Consider the following 25,445-nt stretch of genomic DNA (forward strand, 5'->3'; position numbering starts at 1 on the left):
TGATGTTACAGTTTGAATCGTGAAGTATACAATTTTCACGTTTGCATTGAAATTTGCATATTACATTGTTTGTCAGACTAACGTTTGATTGCTTGTAAGATCGTGGTGTCATGCTGAGAAGATTTTTTTTCTCCGTCATTGAGTTTTTGTAATTTATTCTGAATTTGTGCTTAGATATGATACATGTATAGTGGTTTATGAGTTTTATAATGAAATGTTCATTCATTTTGTAACCAGGGTATGTTTGATTTATGTAGTATAATATGTGTTTGTTTTTGTGTGTATGTGTGTTTTTGTTACTGGATATTGCATCTGTTGCATCATGTTTGGGAGAATTTGTTTTTGTATTGTTCTGCAGCTTTGTCTTCTAATCTATTCAGGTACCCATTACTAACTAATGTTTGTTTTACTTTTAAGATTTCCTCATTTAAAACCTCTTTAGTAGACGAGAATAAAAAAAAGATCGTCTAAGAAGGAATGTGATTATAGATAATTCGTATCTATGGGAACACTCATTAACCTCGTGCATGTATATGCAACTGGTATTATGTGTGTGTGCTTGTGTGTATTTGTGTGTGTGTGTGCGCGCATGTGTGTGTGTGTGTGTGTGATGACGTACTATGTTTATTGTCTGTTTTTCCAATGTTTATATATAAGGACGAGATGGTATTGCGGCTAAATTTATACTAGAGTTCTTTTGGAAGATAAATTTTAAAATGGAATTATTTTCGTGATTTTTGTATCTGTCACATTGAGTACGTTATCGACGTAATTGTTATAGACAATGTGATTGTGTTTAGCAATAATTTTAGTCTTCCATTTTAACCATATGAAGTATCGCAAATGTGGGCCACAAATGAGCGTAGGGTACTTAACCTCCTAGCCCTTCAAGATGGATAAGTTGTTGACAGGGGAAAGGAAGTTCGGTTGAGCAAGCCAACAGAAACACACATCATTGTATCACATACACGCATACACACATGCATATATATATATATATACATATGTATCGTTGTATCATTGTATACAACACATTATCGAACGTTCTTATACACAGCTGGTCGCACGATGCGCTCCATACTTTAACTTTCGAATGATGCCACGCAGCTGTCAAGGTGAAAATAATGGGAAGTCAGTCTGTTGCAGGGTCACTCATTCGCAGCTGAGTAGACCGGAGCAATGTGAAGTGAAGCGTCTTGCTCAAGAACATAATGAACAATCTGTCCGGGAATCTAAACCTTGAGTTGAACACGCTTACCACTTGGCCATGCACCTTAACACACACACACACACACACACACACATACACACAGACATACACACACACATGCGCGCACACACACACATACACACACACAAACACACATGCACACACGCATACACACACATGCGCACATACATATACACACACACATACACACACGGGTACACACACGGGTACACGCACACATACACACGGGTACACACACACTTACATACATGCACACATACACATGCGCACATAACTTATCGAGAGTTAGCAATAGTTTTCATTATTAGCATATCGATAAAAAGGATATCGATATATTACCAACCTTTTTGGCATCATATAAAGTTCCGATGATTGTATGAAATATATATCCCTGAACATGTTTCGTTATTGTGTAATGGTTTGGTGATTCCATTTGTGGATATATTGAAATCTTTAAGAAAAGAGGTTAGCTTCCCAACCACGTGGTACCGGGTTCAGTCTCACTGAGTGGCTCCTTGAGCAAGTGTCTTTTACTATAGCCACAGGCCGACCAACGACTGCTGGGGATATCATCACTTTTGAACTTTACCCACAGATGATATTAACAGTAGAGACATCTTATTTCAAATCTTGGTGTTTGAATCTTTTGCTTATGATTTTTCTACACAGTGTGCTCTGTTTTTGGTGCAAAACAAAACCAGTTGCCCGTCAGAGTTTAACGTGATGTTCGTGAATTCTTACCGGGTAGTTCATACTGAAGAGGCTCAAGGATTAAATATCCAAAAGCTGAAACCTGGGTATGTGGATGTCCTAAGCTGCATAATATTTTATTTTGTGCTGTTAAATGTATCAATTCTTTCCGTTTTCCTCGCATACTGTTTTTCTCTGTTATCATTGGTGCGATACGGTGGATTAATTTAAGACTTTAGCTCTAATATATATATATATATATATATATATATGTGTGTGTGTGTGTGTGTGTGTGTGTGTGTGTGTGTGTGTGTGTGTCTGTGTCTGTGTGTGTATGTATGTATGCATGTGTGTGTGTGCGTGTCTGTGCATGCGCGCGCATGTATGTATGTATGTATGTATGTGTGTGTGCGTGTCTGTGCATGCGTGCGTGTGTGTGTGTTAGGACAGATTTTTTTTGTTTATACGAGTTGTTTAAGGAAGTGTTTTTAAATTGCCAACGTGTCTCTTCCACAATATAATTGCTTCTGATTCAGTACACAACCTGAGATGAAGTCATTTGTTTGCAAGTTTCCAATAAAAGAAACGATGTTCTGTATATATCCATATCTAAGAGAGTTAAAATAGAGGCTAACAACGCTGTGCTGAAACGCGAATCACAAAATACGGAAGTAAGAACATCCGTTTAGAGCACATGGGGTACATCTATCGATTCTGAACGAATGGCTATCTAAGCATACTCAGTATACTTATAAGTTCAATTAAAATATAGTTTCATATTGTGAAGACATAAGAAGCGACAGATTGCTGCAACGATGCTCTATGAAATGCAGAATACTCTAGAAAAATTTCAGACAAGCAACAATTCATTAGAGCCAAAGTTGTAAAGGTGTATGAAAAAGTTGTTTTACAAGAATTAGTACTTTTATGCCTGCACATACGCATCTCTTCGAATCCTGGTGTTAATATTAGAAAATTTCTCTTGTTGGAATAGTGACAGATGAGTAATACCCAATGGTACAAATATCTCTTGTAATTTTTCTTTCCGTTAACACAGTGAATTGTGATTGGCTCTTGGGGTCCATCCTCGTTCTCATACGACTAACAAGGTTTTTTCTAAAAGAATGTCGAGTGTATCGATTCTATTGATTGCAGGTGAAGAAATATTTGACTCGGAGAGACAAGCGGGTGATATAATTAAAGGAAACAGAATAGACAAAAAAAAAAGAAAAGAAAAGAAATAGAAAAAATACAAAAGATGGTGCAATGGAGCCATTTTTATAAAAGTGTTTCGAACGGTTTAGAGAGATCAAATCGTGTCAACAGTCTAACAAACTCGTAGTAGCATTATATCGTCTTGCATATTGTAGAGTATTAATATATCCTTAATATAGACTCAATCAAAGTAACAAACAAAAGAATAAGTGTTGTCAAGCCAGTAAGAAAAGACGATTTGGAATTGAATGTAAAGCGATGTGAAGCATGACAGTGAAGAACCCTAAAAAAGATTGTCGAAGAGAATCGCTGAGTTTTAAGGGAAACCCAACAGTCGACCTTACTAGGTACGAAACATGTAAGTTTTATATATTTGTTCATAATAAATATTTACGTAGGGAAGCGCATAATGTAAGAGAAACTAGATACACACAGACAAATTCGTCTTCCAGCAAGAGCCCTGTTCTGCCTTTTATAATGTTTTCTTTATACGGATATTAAAAATTGGTAATTATAGTGTACTTAATCATTTGAAAATGTCGGTATTTATGCAAAATAACGTACGCACAAACATTCACACTTATACGCAACCTTGGAAGTAGCAATATTACAATATAATCACATACAAATTTAACAAAATCACACCTGTAACCTGTTTAATAAGCAGGTAATATAGATTCTTATATTTTTCCACGAATTGCTAATTGATATTTTCATATATAATATATAAAGCAAGACATCAGAAGTGTTAAGGACTAAAATTCTTCGCAAAGACCTTTTATTTAGAAAACATATAAACTGTGAGTTAACTCTGGATTTTTCCATTGCTAAATAGAAAAAAATTGATTATGACTAAAGTACATAAAAAAACTTATTCGTGCAGTGAAACTCGATTGAATCACTATCGTCACTTGGCGTGGTTAAAGCGATATAATTATTTATTTAACACATACACACGAGATGAAATTATAATTATAGCGTTGGAAATCTTTCTATTTGGCGAACAGTTTTAATGAAAGACTGCGATATATACGAATCACTTTAGGAGCAAATTCTGAACGCAGCTTAAAGAAGTGTAAATCTACATTAAAACAAATGAGAATCACCGAAATTTCTTTCTATCTTAATTGCTGTTTAAATATGTGACACGAATAACTAAATTATAAAAACATTGAATATATATGCATAAAATGTTTATAGGGTATATTAAATGAATATATTTAAAACCGCGAATTAAAATTGTGGGAATACATTCTATACCACAATACAGGTATCAAAATTATTGCCAAGTTTCGAAAATTTTGAAGTTCAACCAAAGTTTCTTCTAGCTCGCCATTATGATACCAATAAGTATTGACGAACAGACATAGAAAACGCGCTTTAATGGAACCAGTGTTAGATAAATGTTCACATTGGTGTAAATTTGACAAAAGGAAAACTCTAATAAACCGAAAGAGTATTATTTTGAGTTGGTTAAAACTTTTACTCAACCGAAATATTCATATTTTCCAAAAGGAATAGAAAGAACATACCCCGATTTCTTATACTACTGTCAACATCAAAAGTGCAGTTTTAGTTAACGCTATGCGAATAATGAAGCATTTTCAATTCGGTTGTTAGTTGATCAGTCTCTGTACAACGGTTAAACGAACATTGGTGAGTAATTAAATTGTTTATGTAGAATAAATTACATGATCATGCTGAAAACTAGGATGTTTTCTGCGTTTCATTGTAAAGAAAGATTAAAAGCAGTTTAGTAGTATTTGTAATATTAGTACTAGTAACATCATTATTATTAGTAGTAATAGTAATAATAGTACTGCAGTCCGGGGGCAGCCTTGATTCTGTATTCTCTTATATCTGAATATTAAACAACTTCTTTATAGAACATTATTTTCGCTACTATTTAGAATATTCTTGTAATCCATGTTTATGATCTACCTGTAATAGATACTTGAACTTCATTGAAACTGCAGTAGTTTTCAAACATAACCGAATTGGACATTGCACACAATGTACGTTACGACTTGTTACCGATTGCAAATGGGTATATTAATTGTTTTAAATTGAATCGATGTTTTAAAAACATAGGAACCAATATGAAATGTTACAACATTATTACACTGAATCAAGTGTGAGCATTAAAATCGATACGACAATCATAGAATACATTTAATAAATCTATATTTTATAGACATGAAACTGTTAAAATAATTACCTTCTCTACGTCCTGAAATGCATTGAAGACATCGTAAGGTAAACAAGATAATAAATCAATTATGAACCAACTCTTCAAGTAGTTCATCCGTATAGTTTTAGGGTCAGATATAATTTCACCTGTCGGTCCCACAAATGTTGTATGGAAGTTTAAAATGATATCAAGAAAGAAGACAACATCGACAATGCTATCAACCACCAAAAGAGGAACTTGATCCATGGTTTTGTTCTTGAAGGCAGCGTTATAAGGTACCATGACAGCTGTATAAAATGTAAGAATGAGAATCATCCAATCCCAGATAGCTTTGAATAGACAATAATGTAGAATAATATGCGGTGGTGTTTTGGGTGCTTCTTGTCTGTACTGAGGCAGAACATCGGCGTAAAGGTTAACCATCTGTAAATAGGAAAAAGGAGAAGAAAATATTATTAATCAATAAGATAATAAAATCTTAAACTCTAAATTATGCAAACTTGAAACAATAGTTAGGTGATACACTATTTACCTCATTACGTGCAACATATGCTTTTAATATTTTGGAAAAAAAAGAAACAAAAAGCTTATTTTTATCTTTTGTATCAAATAAAGTAAACTCTTATTAACGCATTATCTTGTGAATCAACGAGATTTACAAAAATTTAATTTAATTTAATGTTGAAATTAAATAAAGAAAATAATAAAAAAAGCGCAAGCTAAGAATCTCTGAAACATGATTCATCAGGCAAGCGTTAGGCACCAATATTAAAAGAATATTTTCCTAGCAATATATAAAGCGCCGTTTTATTATTCATTTGCACTCTATATTCAACATAATTACATCAACTTTGATTTATTTTTAAACATGATATATCAATTTTATTCATCATATTATAGAGACGAATTTATATCTATTTAAACTCTTCTTTCTTACTGTTATCTACAAGCATAAACTAAAAAAAAAAAAAATGCAATTATACCATGAACACTGCTTCGTCTTTTGAATAATGAGGAGAATTTCTACTCTTCAAGGTGTTCAATAGTTAGAAATTATTTTCAGATTGCTTTTATGACCTCTTTAATTTTACCATTGAAATTATAGGAGGTATGTTTTCATTATTAACGCATATTTTATAAATAATAATAATGATGGAGTACTGGAAAATGAACAATATAAAATCCTCTTGGATGTTAATATACAATGTGACCAGGTCATAGAGACAAGATATTGTGCTCATTGATAAAGATGAAAAAAATGGTTTAGACCATAGCTGTTGCGATGCCAGATGATTCGAAGGTGAGATCACTAGTAAAGATAGAGAAATACCAAAGATAGAGAAATACCAAAGACAGAGCCTTACTTTAATTTTTTAATTTGTCATTATCTGATGTCAAGTAAAGAAAAATCAGTAATTAGGATTTACTTGAGTATCATAATAATAATAATACACAGGTTTGCTTGTCAGTTGTTTGACCTTAACCATTTGAGCATGTTCCTTGGTGGCTGACAATATGTGCATCTCTGATCATGAGCAGAAGTAGTGGGGGAGCATCATAGCCATGTGCTGAGAAGAATTCTTTCGAGTTTGAATAATTCACCTTTGGAAATATGGGTGTTTCGTTCAACATCCTTAAACAAACCTTATTCAGGGACCTTTTCAGCAGGATAGGCTACTCGACCTGAAGAAAATTCTAACTGGGCCCCACCTGCGAGGTCATGCGCTGTTTATCTTGATATGAGACCACTATGTCGCGTACATATGGTTGTGATGCGTGTGCCTGGTGTACCCTTATCAGACGGGTAGTCATGATGGGTATAATGGGTTTCGTATATTGTACCCTAGTGTCACTTTGATGGCATGTTCTCTCATTCAATAATAATTATGCCCAGATGCAGTACCAGGCAGTGGCTCTCATGGCTTCTGATCTTAACTGATTGGAAGTGTTATCATGTACATTGTTTTACTTGGTATAAAAGATGGGCTACAGCAAATGTTCTGCTCAATAACACAGATTTACTTGTCAGTTGTTTGACCTTAACCAGTTGCGCATGTCCCTTGGTGGCTGACGATATGTGTATCTCTGATCATGAGCAGAAGTAGTGGGGGAGCATCATAGCCATGTGTTCAGAAGAATTAGTTAGTGTTTGAATAATTCACCTTTGGAAACATGGGTGTTTCGTTCAACATCCTTAAACAAACCTTATTCAGGAACCTTTTCAGCAGGATGGGCTACTCGACCTGAAGAAAATTCTAACTGGGCCCCCACCTGTGAGGTCATGCGCTGTTTATCTTGATATGAGACCACTATGTCGCGCACATATGGTTGTGATGCATGTGCTTGGTGTACCCTTATCAGATGGGTAGTCATGATGGGTATAATGGGCTTCGTACATTTTACCCCAGTGTCACTTTGATGGCATGCACTGCTCTCCCATTATTATTATTACTATTGAGTGAGAGAGCAATGAATGCCATCAAAGTGACACTGGGGTAAAGTGTACGAAGCCCATTATACCCATCATGACTACCCGTCTGATAAGGGTACACCAGGCACATGCATAACAACCATATGTGCGCGACATAGTGGTCTCATATCAAGATAAACAGCGCATGACCTCGCAGGCGGGGCCCAGTTAGAATTTTCATCAAGTTGAGTAACCCATCCCGCTTAAAAGGTCCCTGAATAAGGGTTGCTTAAGAATGTTGCATGAAACACCCATGTTTCCAAGGGTTAATTCTTCTCAACACATGGCTATGATGCTCCCCCACTACTTCTGCTCATGATCAGAGATGCACATTTCGTCAGCCATTAAGAGACATGCTCAACTGGTTAAGGTCAAGCAACTGACAAGTAAATCTGTGATATTGAGCAGAATATTTACTGTAGCCCATCTTTTATACCTAGACAAAACACTGTACATGGTAACACTTCCAATCAATTAAGATCAAAAGCCATGAGAGCCACTGCTCTCTTTTACATAGATGATTTAAAGCTCTTTGGAAATAATGGCCAACAACTACAGGGCTTACTAGCAACTGTTGAACAATTCAATAATGACATCAGGATGGAATTTGGCCTACTCAGATGTATAAAAGTGTTATATTTATCAGAGGGAAACTGATAGAAACATCCAAATGTTAATCTTGACGGAGAAAATGTTATAAAGGAGTTCGAACCAATGGAGAGCTACAACTACCTTCGGGTATTTGAAAGTGATGGAATCAAATATTCAATGATGGGGGAAAAGATCGGAAAAGAATGTTATCGCAGGGTAAGGGCAATACTCAAGACAAAGCTGAATGCAAGAAACAGAATCGAAGCGATCAATGCTTTAGCCATACCGGGCGTGACTCACAGTTTCAATATTATTATCTGGTTAATTATTGAAATATGTGATCTTGACAGAAAAATACGAAAATTGTTGAAAAGAAATAGAATGCACCACCTTAAGGCAGGTATAGAACAACTTTATCTGCCAAGAATGGAGGGTGGCCGTGGACTTTTACAAATGGAATTAACAATGAAGATTGCCACAATTGGCCAAAATACTTATCTGCAAAACTCTGATGACTGGATGCTAAAAAATATCTTGAAGCATGAAAACAAGACAACCTCATACTCGGTAACAAAACAGGCAAAGAAATATCTAAGTGAATTCCAAATACAACAAATCCCAGAATTAGACGTACTAGAAACAAGCACAGAAAAATCTAAGCATATGAAAACCATTGCTAAAACTGCTACTTTAAATATTCTTACTGATAAATGGCAAGAAAAACCTCTCAATGGCAAATACCTAAAGAGAGCTAATAATGCCGATGTTGACAAAGCCCTTACCCATCAATGGTTAGTGTCTTCTGGTTTGAAATCAGAAACAGAAGGGTTTATCATAGCAGCCCAAGACTAATGCCTACAAGAAGCTACCAGGTCAACATCTTAAAGAACGGCAGAAGCCCAACATGTCGTGTATGCAAACAACAAAATGAGACCATTGATCATGTTGTCTCCATGTGCAGTCTGCTTGCGCCTACAGAGTATCTCAACAGGCACAATAGAGCAGCACAATATATTTACTGGGTAATTTGCAAAGAAGCTGTTCATATTCTACGTAAAATACTGTCTATGTAATCCCAAAACATTTCAATCAGTAGGCAGTGTGAAAATCCTTTTAAACAACAAACACCTTTTACTGTCATCTTAACATCAGACTAACATCTGATGAAATTACTTTTAAAACAAACTTCTAATTTACTTGTTTTGACTGACATTCTCTAGAACAATACTCTGTGCAAAACCAAAAATACGGCACCCTAGTCATAACACCAACTTAAATTCTAACTTGTTGTCTTAGCAAAAGCCAAACATATAATAATAATAATAATAATAATAATAATAATAATAATAATAATAATAATAATAATAATAATAATAATAATAATAATAATATAAACACACGCCAGAAAAGGTCACAGAAAACGAGAAAGCAACCATACTCTGGGATATGCCAATACACACAGATAGAGAAATTAAGGCAAATAGACCAGATATAGTTGTCAAAGATCATGAAGAAAAAAAATGCTTTCTAATTGATGTATCAATACCAGCAGATGACAACGTTTCCCTAAAAGAAATGGGAAAACTTTCAAACTACAAAGACCTGGAAATAGAGATAGCTCGAATGTGGAATCTAAAAACAGAAACAATTCCTATCATAGTATGTGCCTTAGGTATAATAAAAAAATATGCACACAAATACATAACAAAAACACCAGGACTTACAAATATATATAACATACAGAAAATTGCACTACTGGGCACTGCACACATCCTACGCAAAACACTTTCAATACAGTAAACCACAGCACATATCCAAGGCACACAGAGCTGCGCTCGGTAGTGAAGTGAAAGCACGTTATAAAAATAAAACTACTGAATAATAATAATAATAATAATGTCATAGGTGCCCTGGGAATGACAGCGAAACGGGCTGATTACTACGTAGCTCAGATACCAGGAAACCCCAAAATAGCTGAAGTTCAAAAGATAGTGCTCATGGGAACTGCCCATATCCTACGTAAAATACTGTCTATGTGATCTCAAATTTTAAAACAAACACATAATTTTCTCATGGTCTCTAGAACAACACTATGTACAAATCCAAATATATGGTACCCTAGGCATAACACCTACATGAACTTCTAACTTGTCTCTTGAGGTCTCTGGGTGAGACTTGGATCCACTTTGTACAAATGCAAAGCAAAAGTCAAACATAAAATAATAATAATAATGAAGATGATGATGATGATGATGATGATGATGATAATAATAATAATAATAATAATAATAATAATAATAATAATAATAATAATGATCATCTACAGATTCTTTTGTTATATACTCCTGTATTATACTTTATGACTATTATTCCCGAGCAGCCTTCTGTGTGTCATTTTTTAAATAATTGAAAGCAGGCGCACATAATACATATATAACACACATAATATTTAGTTAATTACTGTTAATTGCTTTCAAATGATGCGGCGATGCTAATAATGATAATTTAAAAATCAACAAAAAGTGTGACTGTAAATTTGGCGTGCAAAAGGTCGATTCATCAAATCATAAGTTTACGCGCATAATATTGCTATAAAATATTTTGTACACTGAGATTCTGAGATTTCTCTCAGTAACTTTTGGTCGTGTTTCACAGGAATAAAATGAAGAAAATGTAGGCTTACATTAGCCAAATGTGATGTTCGATTTCCATCTTCGAATTTGGTGTTTGGCAGGTTTGAAGAAAACTGCAGAAGTGTTGAACGATTCCTTGTCACTGATCGGGCGAGACGGGCAAATTTGCTCAAACCTGATTGACAAAACAAGAGAAACAAATAAAAATATAGTGTTATTCTAAAAATATGCATTTATACGGTATAGATTATTTAATGAAAGGCTGATACCATTTCTTCGTTTCTTTTTTAATCTTATAAAGGCATTATTTGAATTCAAACATCGCTAATACTACAGATGAATGAGTTCATTAAAGCTATCAATTTCTCTCTGCATGCTTTCTTGTATATTAATTATATTTAAATTATTACGCTCACAGAAATTCAGAAGAATCATTTATTTAAATTTGTTTTTCAAACAGAAATTTATATTCTTCTTCTTGTACAAAATAGTTTTAGTGAATTTTATAAAGATAATTTTATGTTCCAACATTCCATGTTCATCTATCAAATGTCAGTGATCTGCGTAAACATTTATATGTCTGAAGCGGGGTAAAATATGAACCAAGTGTCTCTTGAAACTGTTGGCTCCACTCTATTTGGTACTTCTCAGGATTAGCCTAAAGAGTGTAGGTTACAAGGCACTATAAGAAAGAGATAATCATAAATCCATTAGTATTTAAGAAATGCCTTCATTTTGAACATCCTCTAAAGCAATCAAATAGAATACTCACTTTGGGAATCGGTGGTCAAACAGGTGAGATTATTGTAATTAATATAAGAGAAAAGGAGCCTTAGTATTGATATAAGGTTATCAGAGTGGTAAGACATTGGTGTTGTTAAACTAATTTTATATGTCTTTTATGAAAGATGTTACTGAGGTCTTTGTTCACAGAAATGGGATATGTCTAATTTCAGACGACTAGATTGCACATAATAAACGACATGAAAATCCTTAATACACACAAAATTTAGCATAGGGTCATTCGAACCCTGATGTACAACAGAACGGATATAATTTAGGCCAAAAAGAAACCAGTCAACACACTGGATGAGACTGATAAAAAAAAAATTAAAAAAATAAACTGGAGCGGTCAGAGCGGAATGATCTAATAAAATTAATTTCAAGTGACGAGAGAAGAGTGGAGTAACATAGATGTACAACGTAGGTGAAAAACTTATAAGGTCACGCTAGACACAGTGTAAACTAAGGCAAACAGAATTGAGTTTTTACTCTAGTCCTCAAATTCAAAAGACTATCGATGTAAGACAGAAGAAAGCGTGTATCTAGATTTAACTATCGTATTGACAGTTACTGAGAAGGAGAATAATTGAGATGCTAAAAGTGGTGGTTATATGACTTTTTTCATTTTTCTATATGTTGTGATAGGTTGGTAGTCGATAGTCAGTGAGATTTATTCTTCTTGAGGGTGGTAGGTACTGGTACGTGTGTCCATAATTTATAGATAGGTACCTGTAGAGAGAAAGTTTAAAGATTTCGATGAACATTGGGAAGAATTTGTTGGTGAATAATTTAAGGGTGATAAAACAGCATCATCAAGAATGTTAGCATCCTGTTGGCATCAGAAAGCACAGCAATAATTTGTGAGCGAGTGAAATTGCAGGCTGCGCGATGCAAGAAGGCATCCTTTGCTCTGTGCTGATTAATTTGCATACTTTAAATGGTGGGTGATTTTTTCTTCTGTAGAAGTAGGCAGTGTTCTTTTCCAGTGCATCTGAATTACTTAGGGAGGTTTTGAATTCTAAACACTGTGGGAAGGATGTGAAGGGTGATTTCAATGAGAATCGTTTCAGTCACTCGTTTAGTTGTCATGGATAAGTCAGAGGCAAGGAATATTTGAAGCCAAGTATGGTCAGCATAAAATTGGAGAGATGACTTGGATGATTTAAAGAACCGAAGAATTTGTTGAATAGGAGATATTGTGCCAATGGTTGATGCAGTGTGCTTTGATAGATATGATATTATGATTCAACAATGGAAAGGATTGTAATGGTGGACTAACAATAGATTTTGAAGATACAAGAGATACTGATTGTCTGATACAGTGTCAGCTTGAAATAAATGATGACTTCATGGATAGATGAGACATGAAATAGTCGAACACATATTAGTTATTGAACAGTTCTGAGAGTGACAAAGAACAGATAAATTTAGAAAAATGAAGAAAGACTTCGACTTGGGTAGCAGAAAGTTTTTATTACGAGCAGAGACTGATATAATGGTATTTACGTAACTACATACATCATCTTTCAGAAATTATTTCGAATGTTGGGCTTAATCCGGACAATGAAATAGATTAGGTAGCGAGAATAAGACAAAGGGTGATTCTAACCGATGAGTAGTTTTCATATTTAGATCCTGTGTATGTTCACATTTAAACACAGTTTAAGGAGAACTTTCCAACATGACATTTCTTATATATATATATATATATATATATATATATATATATATATATATATATATATATATATATATATATATATATATATGTATATATAAAATTGCTTTGTATATGAAGGTGGTTATAAGCACGATTTTATGCGAAAGGAATAAGAAAAATCAACAGCGCTTTCAGCCACTTGGGTAGCTTTATTTAGCAGGGAGGTGCTAAAAAGCAACTGGTTGTTCCCTTCCTCGAAACGTTGGGAAAGTAGCGGGGGGGGGGGTCTATTAAATATCATTATCTTATAACTGTAGAGGGTCGAGCTACATATCTTTCCATATTTAGTTTCTATGTTTTCTCTATCCAACCACCCGAGTTTAAAATACATCAGTTCTGTTTTGTCTTTCATCTTTTTAGGCTTGATATGTTGAGTGTCAATAAAATATTGCAACCGACGAAACCGACTTAGCTGACTCTGAAATATTTATGACTGTGTTGCTGCCAACGTAAGAAATTCAATTTATGAATCAGGAATTACATTTGTTCATAAAATAAGTGAATACATACGCACTCTCTCTCTCTTTCTCTCCCTCTCTCCTTCTCTCCCTCCTCTCTTCTCCTCCCAACATACACACATACACAAACACACACAGGATATAGTAGTCCGAATTATTCCTGAAGCTTATACAGAAGATTATTTACAGAAATGTAGAATTTTTGATCCCAAATAGGATAATGGTTAACTTTCGAGCTAGCTAGGAAGCCTCTGCAAATCGCTCGACATGCAAGAAATAGCAGCCAAACCTTTTTCAAGCACTGCGGCTCCCTGGCTCTTAACATTGTTATATATATATATATATATATATATATATATATATATAGAGAGAGAGAGAGAGAGAGAGAGAGAGAAGTTAGATAGATAGATAGATAGATAGATAGATAGATAGATAGATATGATAAACCGATACCAAATATAAGCTGCCAACAAGGGAAGAGATAAATGATAAATATTCCGCACACAGAAATGTTTTTCATCGGAGAACTCTGTGCACGAAACGAGATAAATCGCCCGCCTACAATCTTCGAAATAAATGCATATAAATATTTATAAAACAAATAACATTTACAAATAATTCAGAAAAATACGCTTTACAAAACTAGCATCACTGACAGCAGCAAAAATATTATAAATAGGAAGTGCTATTATCTCGTATCATACCACCAGTAGTTTGCATAAAATACATTTAAAAATAAACGTTCCATGCACAAACATAAAAATAAAACAAAATTAAACGAAACAAAATAGTCTAAAATAATCTGCAAAACAACATTGACGGCATCAAAAGCACCATGGAACTAAGAAAAATCATTGTTAGTCACGAGATTAACGAAGAAATAATTATTCAAGAAATATTCCTTATAGTGGAAATCCGAAAACCTACTGTCCTGAATTATACCTTATTCAGAAAAGACAAGCTCTTTACAACGTGGCCGTCTTACAACATGCATAAAAAAGACTTGCATTTTGATATCTCACAATTCCCAAATTTCCTCGGACGACTTACCAATATTAGAAAGAAAAACAAACAAACAAAAAATTTACTGAACACTTTTGAAAGGATAATAGAAAGATTTCCTACAAGAAACAGAATCAAGATTTTCAGAATTTGACAACATGGCAATCATCAACATAGACATTGCAAGACACACTTTCAAAAAAAAAAAAAAAAAATGGCATCAAAATAATACAATTTAAATTGCAGGTTACAAAAATTGTCTGCCTCATAAAAATCAAAGACAACATAACAAAACTAACCGAAATATAACTCAGCATTAAACAAGGAAATAAAATAATTAAAGAAATAAAACAAAATAAAAAAGAAAGATAAAATAAACAAACCTTAAAATTTCCCAGAAAACTGGCATTTGCAGCCAACATTAGCATCATCAACAGCAACAAAGGTCCATCACAACCTATGTAACAATGACAAGCTCAAGTAAAATATCCTCACTTATAACACCACTGAAACTCAACTAAAAGCTAAATCAAGCAAGAAAATACAAAGCTAACAACTGTCCAAAAACACTCTACAAAGTTCTAAAAAGATTAACCCTTGATATCACTAATCGATTCATCTCCATCCTGTAAATCACAAGATGGATTCATTACATTCAACCACAACACTACTCACAAATCTAACAATGAAATATATATGATGGCTTCACCATGAGAAAAACCTCATTAAAATTGCTATTAACATTAGCAAAATATTCAAATTTATTCTCTGAGAAGCATTTTTACAAAAATACTCACTTCCATTTTATGAAACAACACAAAACGCTGGCTAGCAAATTCCATCCCAAAGTTCACAGCCTACACGGTGTGAAAGAATAGAACGAAACTTTTTACCAGAACCTGCAACTTCCCGAATAGAATATTATAAGGGTTTTTTTTCTCACCCTCTCAACCTACCTAAAAGTTTCTCCCACACTACCACAAAAAATTTAGACAATCTCATAAACGGATAAAAACTACACTCATACCTTCTCACCATACTGCAGACACTGCTGTACATATATTCTAATCCTTCTTAAAATCACCCATGAAACTGGTTCTTCAACAGAATTCTTACCAAATCCATAGTCTTCTTTCTAAGACAAAAATAAGTATCAGGACTTACGATTACACCACAATGTTCATAGAACAAACAGAAAACAGAAAAGAAAAGTAAAACGAGGCACAGATATACTAAGATCAGTCACAAATACTATGACTGACAGAAAGGAACAACAATAATGGTATAAAAACAAGATATTGGATATATCATGGATTGCGCCAATGTTACTTGTGGTTCCCACCTTAATCGTTTCATAATAAACCACAAGAAATCATAAAGAGCACAAAACAGCTAACTATTAATCAAAACAGGTCGTACACATATGACATGCACAGTGAAACAACAATAATATTGAAATTCAAAGGTCCAGCATTGTGTCACACTGCGTTACCGTGATTCTAACTGAAGATCGCATTCAGGATAACTACTCAGTAGAATATTCCGCCACTTACACGCCAATTTAAGGAAAGAACAAGTTGATCACTTGATCGAACAATGGAAAATTTATCGCCATAAATTCTTGACCGAGATCCATTTATATTGTGCATAGTGAGATAAGCGACAGTTCAAGTAATGTGGTTAGCCCGGAATTTTTAATTACTCGAGTTTATACTGTATCGAGGTGAGAAGAAAAGACAACGATGAGGTAAAAACACCCATACAGCCCTGACTACCAGAACTCTACCAACCCCTTAACTCTACCAACCCCTTAACTCTACCAACCCCTTAACTCTACCAACCCCTTAACTCTACCAACCCCTTAACTCTACCAACCCCCTAACTCTACCTCATACCCAGTGTCTATTCAGTTCTTTTCCATTGTCTTATTTTACTTTGCCGTTACTAAGTATAGTTGAAGTTTATTCTCTTCACCTGTCGTGCGTGAGCAAAGTAATCGATAACCAGAGGCGCTGAGACCTTGACTATTCCATTTTCTACTTTCATGAAGGAAAACTAGAAGTAAAAAAAAACACCCAGCATGTTCTTTATTTTTCTTAAATTGTAGAGTGTGATTTAAAGGAGATCGGGCTGCTATTTCCAGTAACATCGAAGTGGAAGTTTCGTTTTTGGAACATCATTGTAAAATAAGTACCATAGATATTTACACTAATGAATGGTGTGCAAAACAAGCATTTTCGCTGGTTTTATTGAAACCTTTATTTTAACGAGAAAGCACTGAATGGATACCAGTTTAATTAACAAGAAAGCTTTGCATTTTTCTTTAATGCGACAGTTATTAAGAAAGAGAGCTAGAGACCGAGAAAAAGGAGCAAACGTCGATTAATTGTTAAATAAAAATTAATTGATTAGTTGATTCATTCTTCATGCTAAATTACCAAAAGATCCACGTGGAGTCTAGCTTCACAGAGTAACAAAATACATATGGACGCGTCAATGTAGTTATTTATTCATAATCCATGTTGTATTTCTTTAAATCGTTTCTTTAAAATATAATTTAGTCTTATATCGTATTAAGTGCTGCACAGAGAGAGAGAGAGAGAGAGAGAGAGAGAGAGAGAGAGAGAGAGAGAGAGAGAGAGAGAGAGAGAGTGGGAATGAGAGTAGAGAGAGAGAGAGAGAGAGAGAGAGAGAGAGAAGGAATGAGAGTAGAGAGAGAGAGTGTGGGAATGAGAGTAGAGAGAGAGTAGAGAGAGAGTAGAATTTAATTTTAACTCTAACCTATGAGTAATGTTTTTTTCTTTTCATTATAAATTCTAACATACAACTTTTAACAAGGAACTCTTATATTGACACAAAAGAACACGCATTGGTTTGGAGTACTTATAGCCAAGCGAATCTATCACGGCTCAAAGTAGTTATTTTGTTTTAATCCTAGTGGTATAAAAAGTGAAATCGACCCTTGAGTACACTGAACTTAGAATGCAAAATGACACATTAAAGAACTGTAAAGAAGTTTATCCATTGCTGCGTAGTTTATGCCATTAACTATCGTGGTGGCGTCTAATACAATGAAGTGATTTATTATGAACGAAGAGATTGCTACTGTTTCACATTTTTTACAGCTTGTTTGACGATAATTTTCTTCAAATCTCATTAAAAAGATATGAAAGAGGTCTTCAGTAATGGAGTGCTACAGAAAAGAAAAAATTAATTTCCTCAAGAAAAAAGATTTGACTTAGAACAAAATAATGAAATTAATTTGAAGATAGTCTTGTCTTCGTATTACACGTGATAAAAAAAGGAAAAAGAACAGATTTAAGAAAGATGGCAGAAGATGTAAAAATTGAAGGTCTTGTGGCTGATGTAGAAGAGTATCTGCATACAAGAGATACGATTTATCAATCGTACTACTTTTATGTTGATTCAAGAGGTTACTCCAAGCCTAAGTGTTAAGTTCAAATAGTCATGTATAAGGCTAGACAATATTACAATAGGTAGAATTTGACATGTGTATTTAGAATGTTCAACTAAATTCACAAGTAAATTAAAGACTTAATGATTAGGGATTTAAGAACTACTAACATGAATGGAAGAGAAAATAACATTTTTTAAGTTACAAAAATGCATTAAATATTTTAAATGTGTTACTGAAACAAGCGAAGCAGCACTAAGTCTATATTTGAAACTTAGACATCTTATAAAATCTAGTTCGATCGAGACTATAACTAAATTGTACTGCAAAACCATTCTATGTTCTGTCTATAATCATTATATTCTAATTTTCTTTGAATCTAATCAGAAACATCATGTCTATGTTTCATGATTGGAGCACAGTTTCATGGCCAACTGCACGTGGATTGCTTAACAGATACAGGTGGGAACAATCAGCGGTAAACTAAAATATTTCTTCATATTAAACTTCAATAAAGTTATAGCCTTTGGGCATTGTCCATCTCAAATTGCAGTCTAAATTAAATGTCAGAGAATACTCATCAATGTCGGATGAAAAGAGTCGTGCGTCGAACCAAAGCACAGAAAAATATATAAAAGAATTATTTGCGAAACTTTCCACGGTGAATATCTAGGTAAAGAAATCTGTTCGATGTTACCGAGTAACGAATTTTTGATCAAGCCAAGTATTTAAGTAAAACTAGGCTTACTGAAATGAAAGAATTAAGTAAAAAGATCACAGATGGGCTTAGATACTGTAAGAAAGAGATCGAGTTGAAAGGAATATATAGGGAATAACTTTCAAGGTAATGAATGATTGAATCTAATATGGAGAAGTAAAAGCTTAGAAATGCATTATTGAATGGCCAAAACGACAAAGAAGATTATAAAGTGCTGTGGAAATTAGCTCAAATCATGGGAAGAAAATTTTGGAGTCAGAAATGTCGATAGAGCTAAACTGAAAGAGATGACCAAAAATGGAATGGAATTATTGAAAATGTTAAAACAAGCGATATAGCTGAAATTAACAAGTTGATAGAAGCAGCTAACATACATGTAGTGAATGTATCAAACTTGAAATATATTAGAAGTATGAATAATGGTGGAAGAGGAGAATACTAGGGGACATAAAAATATTGAGATCTGATGTAATTTATTAGAAAGATTAAGAAAAACTCGTCTGAAGTCACAGGAAACTGATTTATGAAGAAAATAAAACATAAACAAGAAAGGTGTACACTAAACCAAATAAATATCAATAAGCAGGAAAATATACATGTTACAATGGGATTGCAAATAGGAGTTGTAACAAAATTACCTACTGGAAAACTCCAGAGTATTGTGGTGTCCAAGGTTATAAACCTTAAAATAAAATAAAATAAATGAGGACAGATAGCCTGCAAAGATGAAGGAACTATTTTGGTGTTAAAAGACTCATCAAAGTGAAATGCCATCGACAGTTTGTACCCAATAGTATGACGTCCTTTGATGCAATAACTTTGTCTGGAATTATTGCAGTATTGTGTATTTATTTCTTGAAGAGGAAAGGACATCACTACAGTAAAAAGAGGACCTTCGTATGAAAAGAAGTAGGAAGAGAAGATCAGCTTTTAATAGATGACGTTGAACCCATAAGAATGACAGTGTCATAAGAATGACAGTGTCATAAGAATGACAAAAAGCGAAAAATATCTTTAAAAAATAATATGATGGTTAAATGTTTAAATCACCAGGATTTAATAAAAATATTGCTTTTTATCACTTTCTATGAAGACGTTGCATTTGGTATTGGTAAATTCTGCTTTTCTATGCAGTATCTTGCCATGGGAAAATATCTAAATATAAGCATTTCTAATATGTATATATATTCTTACTTTTCAACAGGAGTAGTATTGGTAGAGCATTGACCTAAAAGCTTCTGCTGAAAACAAACTCAAGTTTGAACGTTTTTGCTTGGGGTGTAAGTTATAAAGTAAACAGGTTAGCTGCCGAATACGCGTCCTTTTAAATCAAAATCAGCTTTCAAACTTACAGGTTCTCGACGCATATTATTAACGTTGGTACAAATATTTATTGGATCAGGTGGTTAGGCTATTAAGTATGTCAGTAATAAGCTCGAAAATCTCTTGCTTTCTGATAACTGTCAAACGCTGAAAAATTAATACTTAATTCAAAAGTACAAATATACAAGACGTTTCCAAAATTTAACATTCACTGCTGTAGTTATTTAAATTTTAGTAGAGCAGTTTAGTTTCTCAGTCAAAAGTAACTGGTATCTCAAAAATAGTATTCAAAGAAATGAAAAAGAAATAGATATACTGCAGCAAAATAAACATTTAATACAACGTCAATAAATATAAAGTTAAAGTTTACATGCTGGAAATATGTGTTAAACATTAAATTATAAAGTCACTATTGTTATCTCCGCTATGTGTAATGATAATTAATTGCTTGGAGAAGAGATCAGCAGTAATAACTCTCTTTCTGCAAAAAGGCTTCTGTAACTTAAATAAATTGTACGTTAGGTGTCACTTCCACAAAATTTTCTTAACTATTCATACACTAAACAAATGTGCTTGGTTTGAAATCAGTAGATTTATTTAATCCTGGATTGAATAAACTTTTACATCTGCCTGTCTGGATATCAGTTGTTGTTGTTGTTGCTGTTGTTATTGTTGTTATTGTTGTTGTTTAGTCCTACGTCGTCTCTGAACAAATAAACAAATAAATGTCATGGCTTACAAGCAACTCTCTACGCAGTTTTTTGTTTTTGTCTGTTTACGACCACATTGTGCCCCCACCTTTTAAAACGGTAGGATGTAATTAGAGGGAATTATGACTGCTACTTCAAGGAAGTCGATTGACCATGTACATACCCTCATCATCATTTTATCTCTGTACAAGGACAGGAGCCACGCAAATTGCTCCACTGACATTCGACATAAACTTAAGATTATTTTTCTAATTTGTTTTCTACCGCCTCATAACTGCGACTACAAACTGCTTTTTTGACATTGCTTCATTAACTTAATGAGAATAAAATGAAATAAACATATATTAGTGCTTAGCAAGATTATAAATTTACTGAGTTGCAGGATGTGGGGCAAATTACAAAAGAAACTTCCAAGATTGAGTCTTCACCTAGTAATTTGGCGCTTAATAAAAGAACAACGACAATGTCAATAAACGTTCACGAGTAAATTCTCAAAATGCGTGTAAGTCGTTGCCTTTTGATTGAGTCATACGAATGAATTTACTGACGAATGAATATACGCTCTCTAGGTCTCTGATTCAACTTCTTTGTAGTCACTGTAATAAGTCTTTCATCACAAAATGCTTCAAAGGACTCAACGATGTAGCAGAAAACTGGAAACGCATGAAGATGCGAAAACAGATTTTCATGATAACGGGTTTAAAGAAAGAATGTATACAAAGAGAAATAACCAAAGGTAAACGAGTTCTGTTCCATGGATGGGTGTGCAACAAATATGTTTCTCATTGATTAGTTTTTGTTGTCTTGCGTAGATTTCTTTCAGTTTCGCTTGTGGAGGAGAATTTAAATACACTTTCGAAGTGAAAAATTCGTTACTGACATTTTCTGAGACATTCACTATCACAATGCATGTCTGGGCGTTTATCAATTTCCTTCCGTATAAACTGACGTATCAGTAATTTTTTTTTATATTTCAGTGTTTACATCAAGAAATGAAGTTACTGCATTTAGTGGGACTTTTATGTGAACTGTGCAAGATAGCAAGATACTCTCGATTTTCTCAGCATTAATATTAATTTACATTTGCAACGGAAATGTTCTGAAACCAAATTCCCGCAAAAAAAAAACACATGGTTACAAGAATATATTTTTCCATGTATACACACACATAAACTCTCATATCTATCTATCTATCTATCTATCTATCTATCTATCTATCTATCTATCTATCTATCTATCTATCTATCTATCTATCTATCTATCGATCTATATGTATGTGTGTATGTATTTATGTATGTATTTATGTATGTATGTATATGTACATAATTAAGAATAACATCTTATCAGTGGCCAGATAGCTAAAATCAATATATAAATACATAAATATATATAAACCCATATACCCCCACCTCTACCCCTACCCTTGCTTTCCCTACTCTCTTCTCTCCCACCTCCCAACACCATCACACCACACCACACACCACTACACCATACACCACCACACAACACATCACACACGCACACACTAGCACTGACTACTTCCCAGCCTCACATCTTCACACCTACACATACACACATGCACACGTCAAGGTCACCAGCTCTCTTCCACAGGCACATACATACTCTATTAAACACATGCACACGCACCTTCGTTTTGGGATCACCATTACATTATTATCGCCCCTTCTTCCTAGCTCTCCTGTGTAACCCTTCTGTCCGGCATTCGCCATGATAGATCGTTAGCCACTACACATTCTTTATTTTCTCTCTTTGTTTCTCTCTGTGTTCCTTTCTGTGGAAGGCTTGAAAGGTTAAAGACTTTTTCACTTCCCGAGCGTTAAACTACATACAACGTTTGTTGTCTGCACCACCTGTCTTCGTCTTTTGTTCTTTTGTAAATTCTCCCTAGATACTATAATTAAGAGTACTGAAGGAACAGCGCCTATATGCTGGAAGTAGACGTCGAATGACTCTAAACCACTCCAATTTGCATTCCGTTAGCACAGGTTGAAAGCGAGAAAAATCGATAAAAAAAGATTTAGTAAAAGTAATATTATTGTGTTTTTTTTAGTCTTTTCAAATCCATTTTTCTCGCTTTCAACCTGTGCTAACGGAATGCAAACTGAAGTGGTTTAGAGTCATTCGGCGTCTACTTCTAGCATATAGGTGGTGTTCCTTCAGTACCCTTAATTATATACATATATATATATATATATATATATATATATATATATATATTCATATACATACACACACACATGCATATGTATATATATATATATATATATATATATATATATATATATATATATATGTATGCATGTATATGTATAGGCCTTTGATGAGAAATGTCACTGATCGTGAAACTTAAGTAATGGCGAAAATGCCAAATTGTGTTTGTGTGTGTACGTTCTTATACACTAAATTCTGTCGAACGAAACCGGGAATAGCTCACCGATTTGTGACTGGTTAGTATTGTCTAATCAATTATGTGTAATGTTTATGTTCAACAAGGAAGAAGCAGCTTAGAGATATTCATGAAGAATGCTATCAAAGTCGCTGAGTTTTCTAATCTCAATATGAGCACAATCATGTGCAAATGCATATAATATATATATGTAAAAACAAAAAGCAACTGAAGAATTGACACAGTTTGTGTGTGCGCGTGCGTAGGGATAAATTGTGAATAAGTGTTCATGCGTACTTGTCATATATATATTGTGTCCCGATTTGTAATAAACATTGTGATTAATGCACCGGTGTCATGTTACAGAACGTGCCCGAGGCCAGCTAAACTAGTTTCGACTAGTTATTGAACCCATGGGTATATTTACACGGCGAAGCTGAATGCATGTTATTCGTTAAGTAAGCATGCGAAATTGTTTATACATCACATACAGAAGTACGTACACACGAACACACATACACACATACATACATATACACACACGTACGTACATACATACATACATACATACATATGTATACGTCTGAGTGTGTGCATATATGTATGTGTGTATGTGTGTTCGTGTGTACGTACTTCTGTATGTGATGTATAAACAATTTCGCATGCTTACTTAACGAATAACATGCATTCAGCTTCGCCGTGTAAATATACCCATGGGTTAAATAACTAGTCGAAACTAGTTTAGCTGGACTCGGGCACGTTCTGTAACATGACACCGGTGCATTAATCACAATGTTTATTACAAATCGGGACACAATATATATATAACATGTACGCATGAAAACTTATTCACAATTTATCCCTACGCACACGCACACACAAACTGTGTCAATTCCTCAGTTGCTTTCTTTGTATATTATATGCACTTTCAAGGCGGCGAGCTGGCAGAATCGTTAGCACGCCAGACAAAATGCTTAGCGATATTTTTCATTCTGAGTTCAAAGTCTATCGAGGTCAACTTTGCCTTTCACGAAATAAATACCATTCAATACTGGGCTCAGGGCAATCGACCTCAAAGAAATTGCTAGCCTCGTGCCAAAATTTGCAGCTATATTATATGGGCTCGAACGTGACTGTACTCGTACTGAAATTAACTACATTAGCGACTTTTATTTAAAACATTGTTTATGTGTATCGCTACGCTGCTCCTTCTCCATTGAACCGAAACATTAGACTCAATTGATAAGATTATACTAACTAGCAAAAAACCAATAAGCTACTCCTACTTTCGTTTGGCAGAATCTGAATTTGGTGTATAAATACATACACACACACACACACACACACACACACGAAACACACACACACACACACACGCACACACACACATATATATATATATTAGCGCGGATGGATTGGGATACATAAGCTAGGAGTTTACCTTATGAAGCAGTTTCACGAATGATGACTATCTGAAAACTGAAAGGTGGAGACGTCTCCCAAGACACCACTTCACCAGTAATCCGCAAATTATATATAATTAAAGAGTATTAAAGAATGCAGGCAGTAAATTGAATTTATTGTTCACTTTAGAATTGTTTCGTGTGGAGGCGCAATGGCCCAGTGGTTAGGGCAGCGGACTCGCAGTCATAGGATCGCGGTTTCGATTCCCAGACCGGGCGTTGTGAGTGTTTATTGAGCGAAAACACCTAAAGCTCCACGAGGCTCCGGCAGGGGATGGTGGCGAACCCTGCTGTACTCTTTCACCACAACTATCTCTCACTCTTACTTCCTGTTTCTGTTGTACCTGTAATTCAAAGGGTCAGCCTTGTCACACTGTGTCACCCTGAATATCCCCGAGAACTACGTTTAGGGTACACGTGTCTGT

The 25,445-nt window shown here is 34.4% G+C and overlaps 1 protein-coding gene across 4 annotated transcripts in view; it reads right to left on the bottom strand.

Annotated features, from left to right (window-relative positions):
- The window catches only part of LOC106884153 (voltage-gated delayed rectifier potassium channel KCNH1), a 435,108-nt gene that overhangs the window by 139,468 nt on the left and 270,195 nt on the right, over positions 1 to 25,445 (bottom strand). For all 4 annotated transcript variants that reach the window (XM_014935388.3, XM_014935387.3, XM_052973780.2 and 1 more), the window contains 2 exons: positions 11,072 to 11,196; positions 5,355 to 5,750 (listed from right to left, as the gene is read on the bottom strand). In XM_014935388.3, the coding sequence (XP_014790874.1) occupies positions 5,355 to 5,750; positions 11,072 to 11,196 (521 nt within the window). The remainder of the gene's footprint in view (positions 1 to 5,354; positions 5,751 to 11,071; positions 11,197 to 25,445) is intronic.

Source organism: Octopus bimaculoides, chromosome Z (assembly GCF_046866305.1).
Source record: "Octopus bimaculoides isolate indiv1 chromosome Z, ASM4686630v1, whole genome shotgun sequence".
NCBI lineage: Eukaryota > Metazoa > Mollusca > Cephalopoda > Octopoda > Octopodidae > Octopus > Octopus bimaculoides.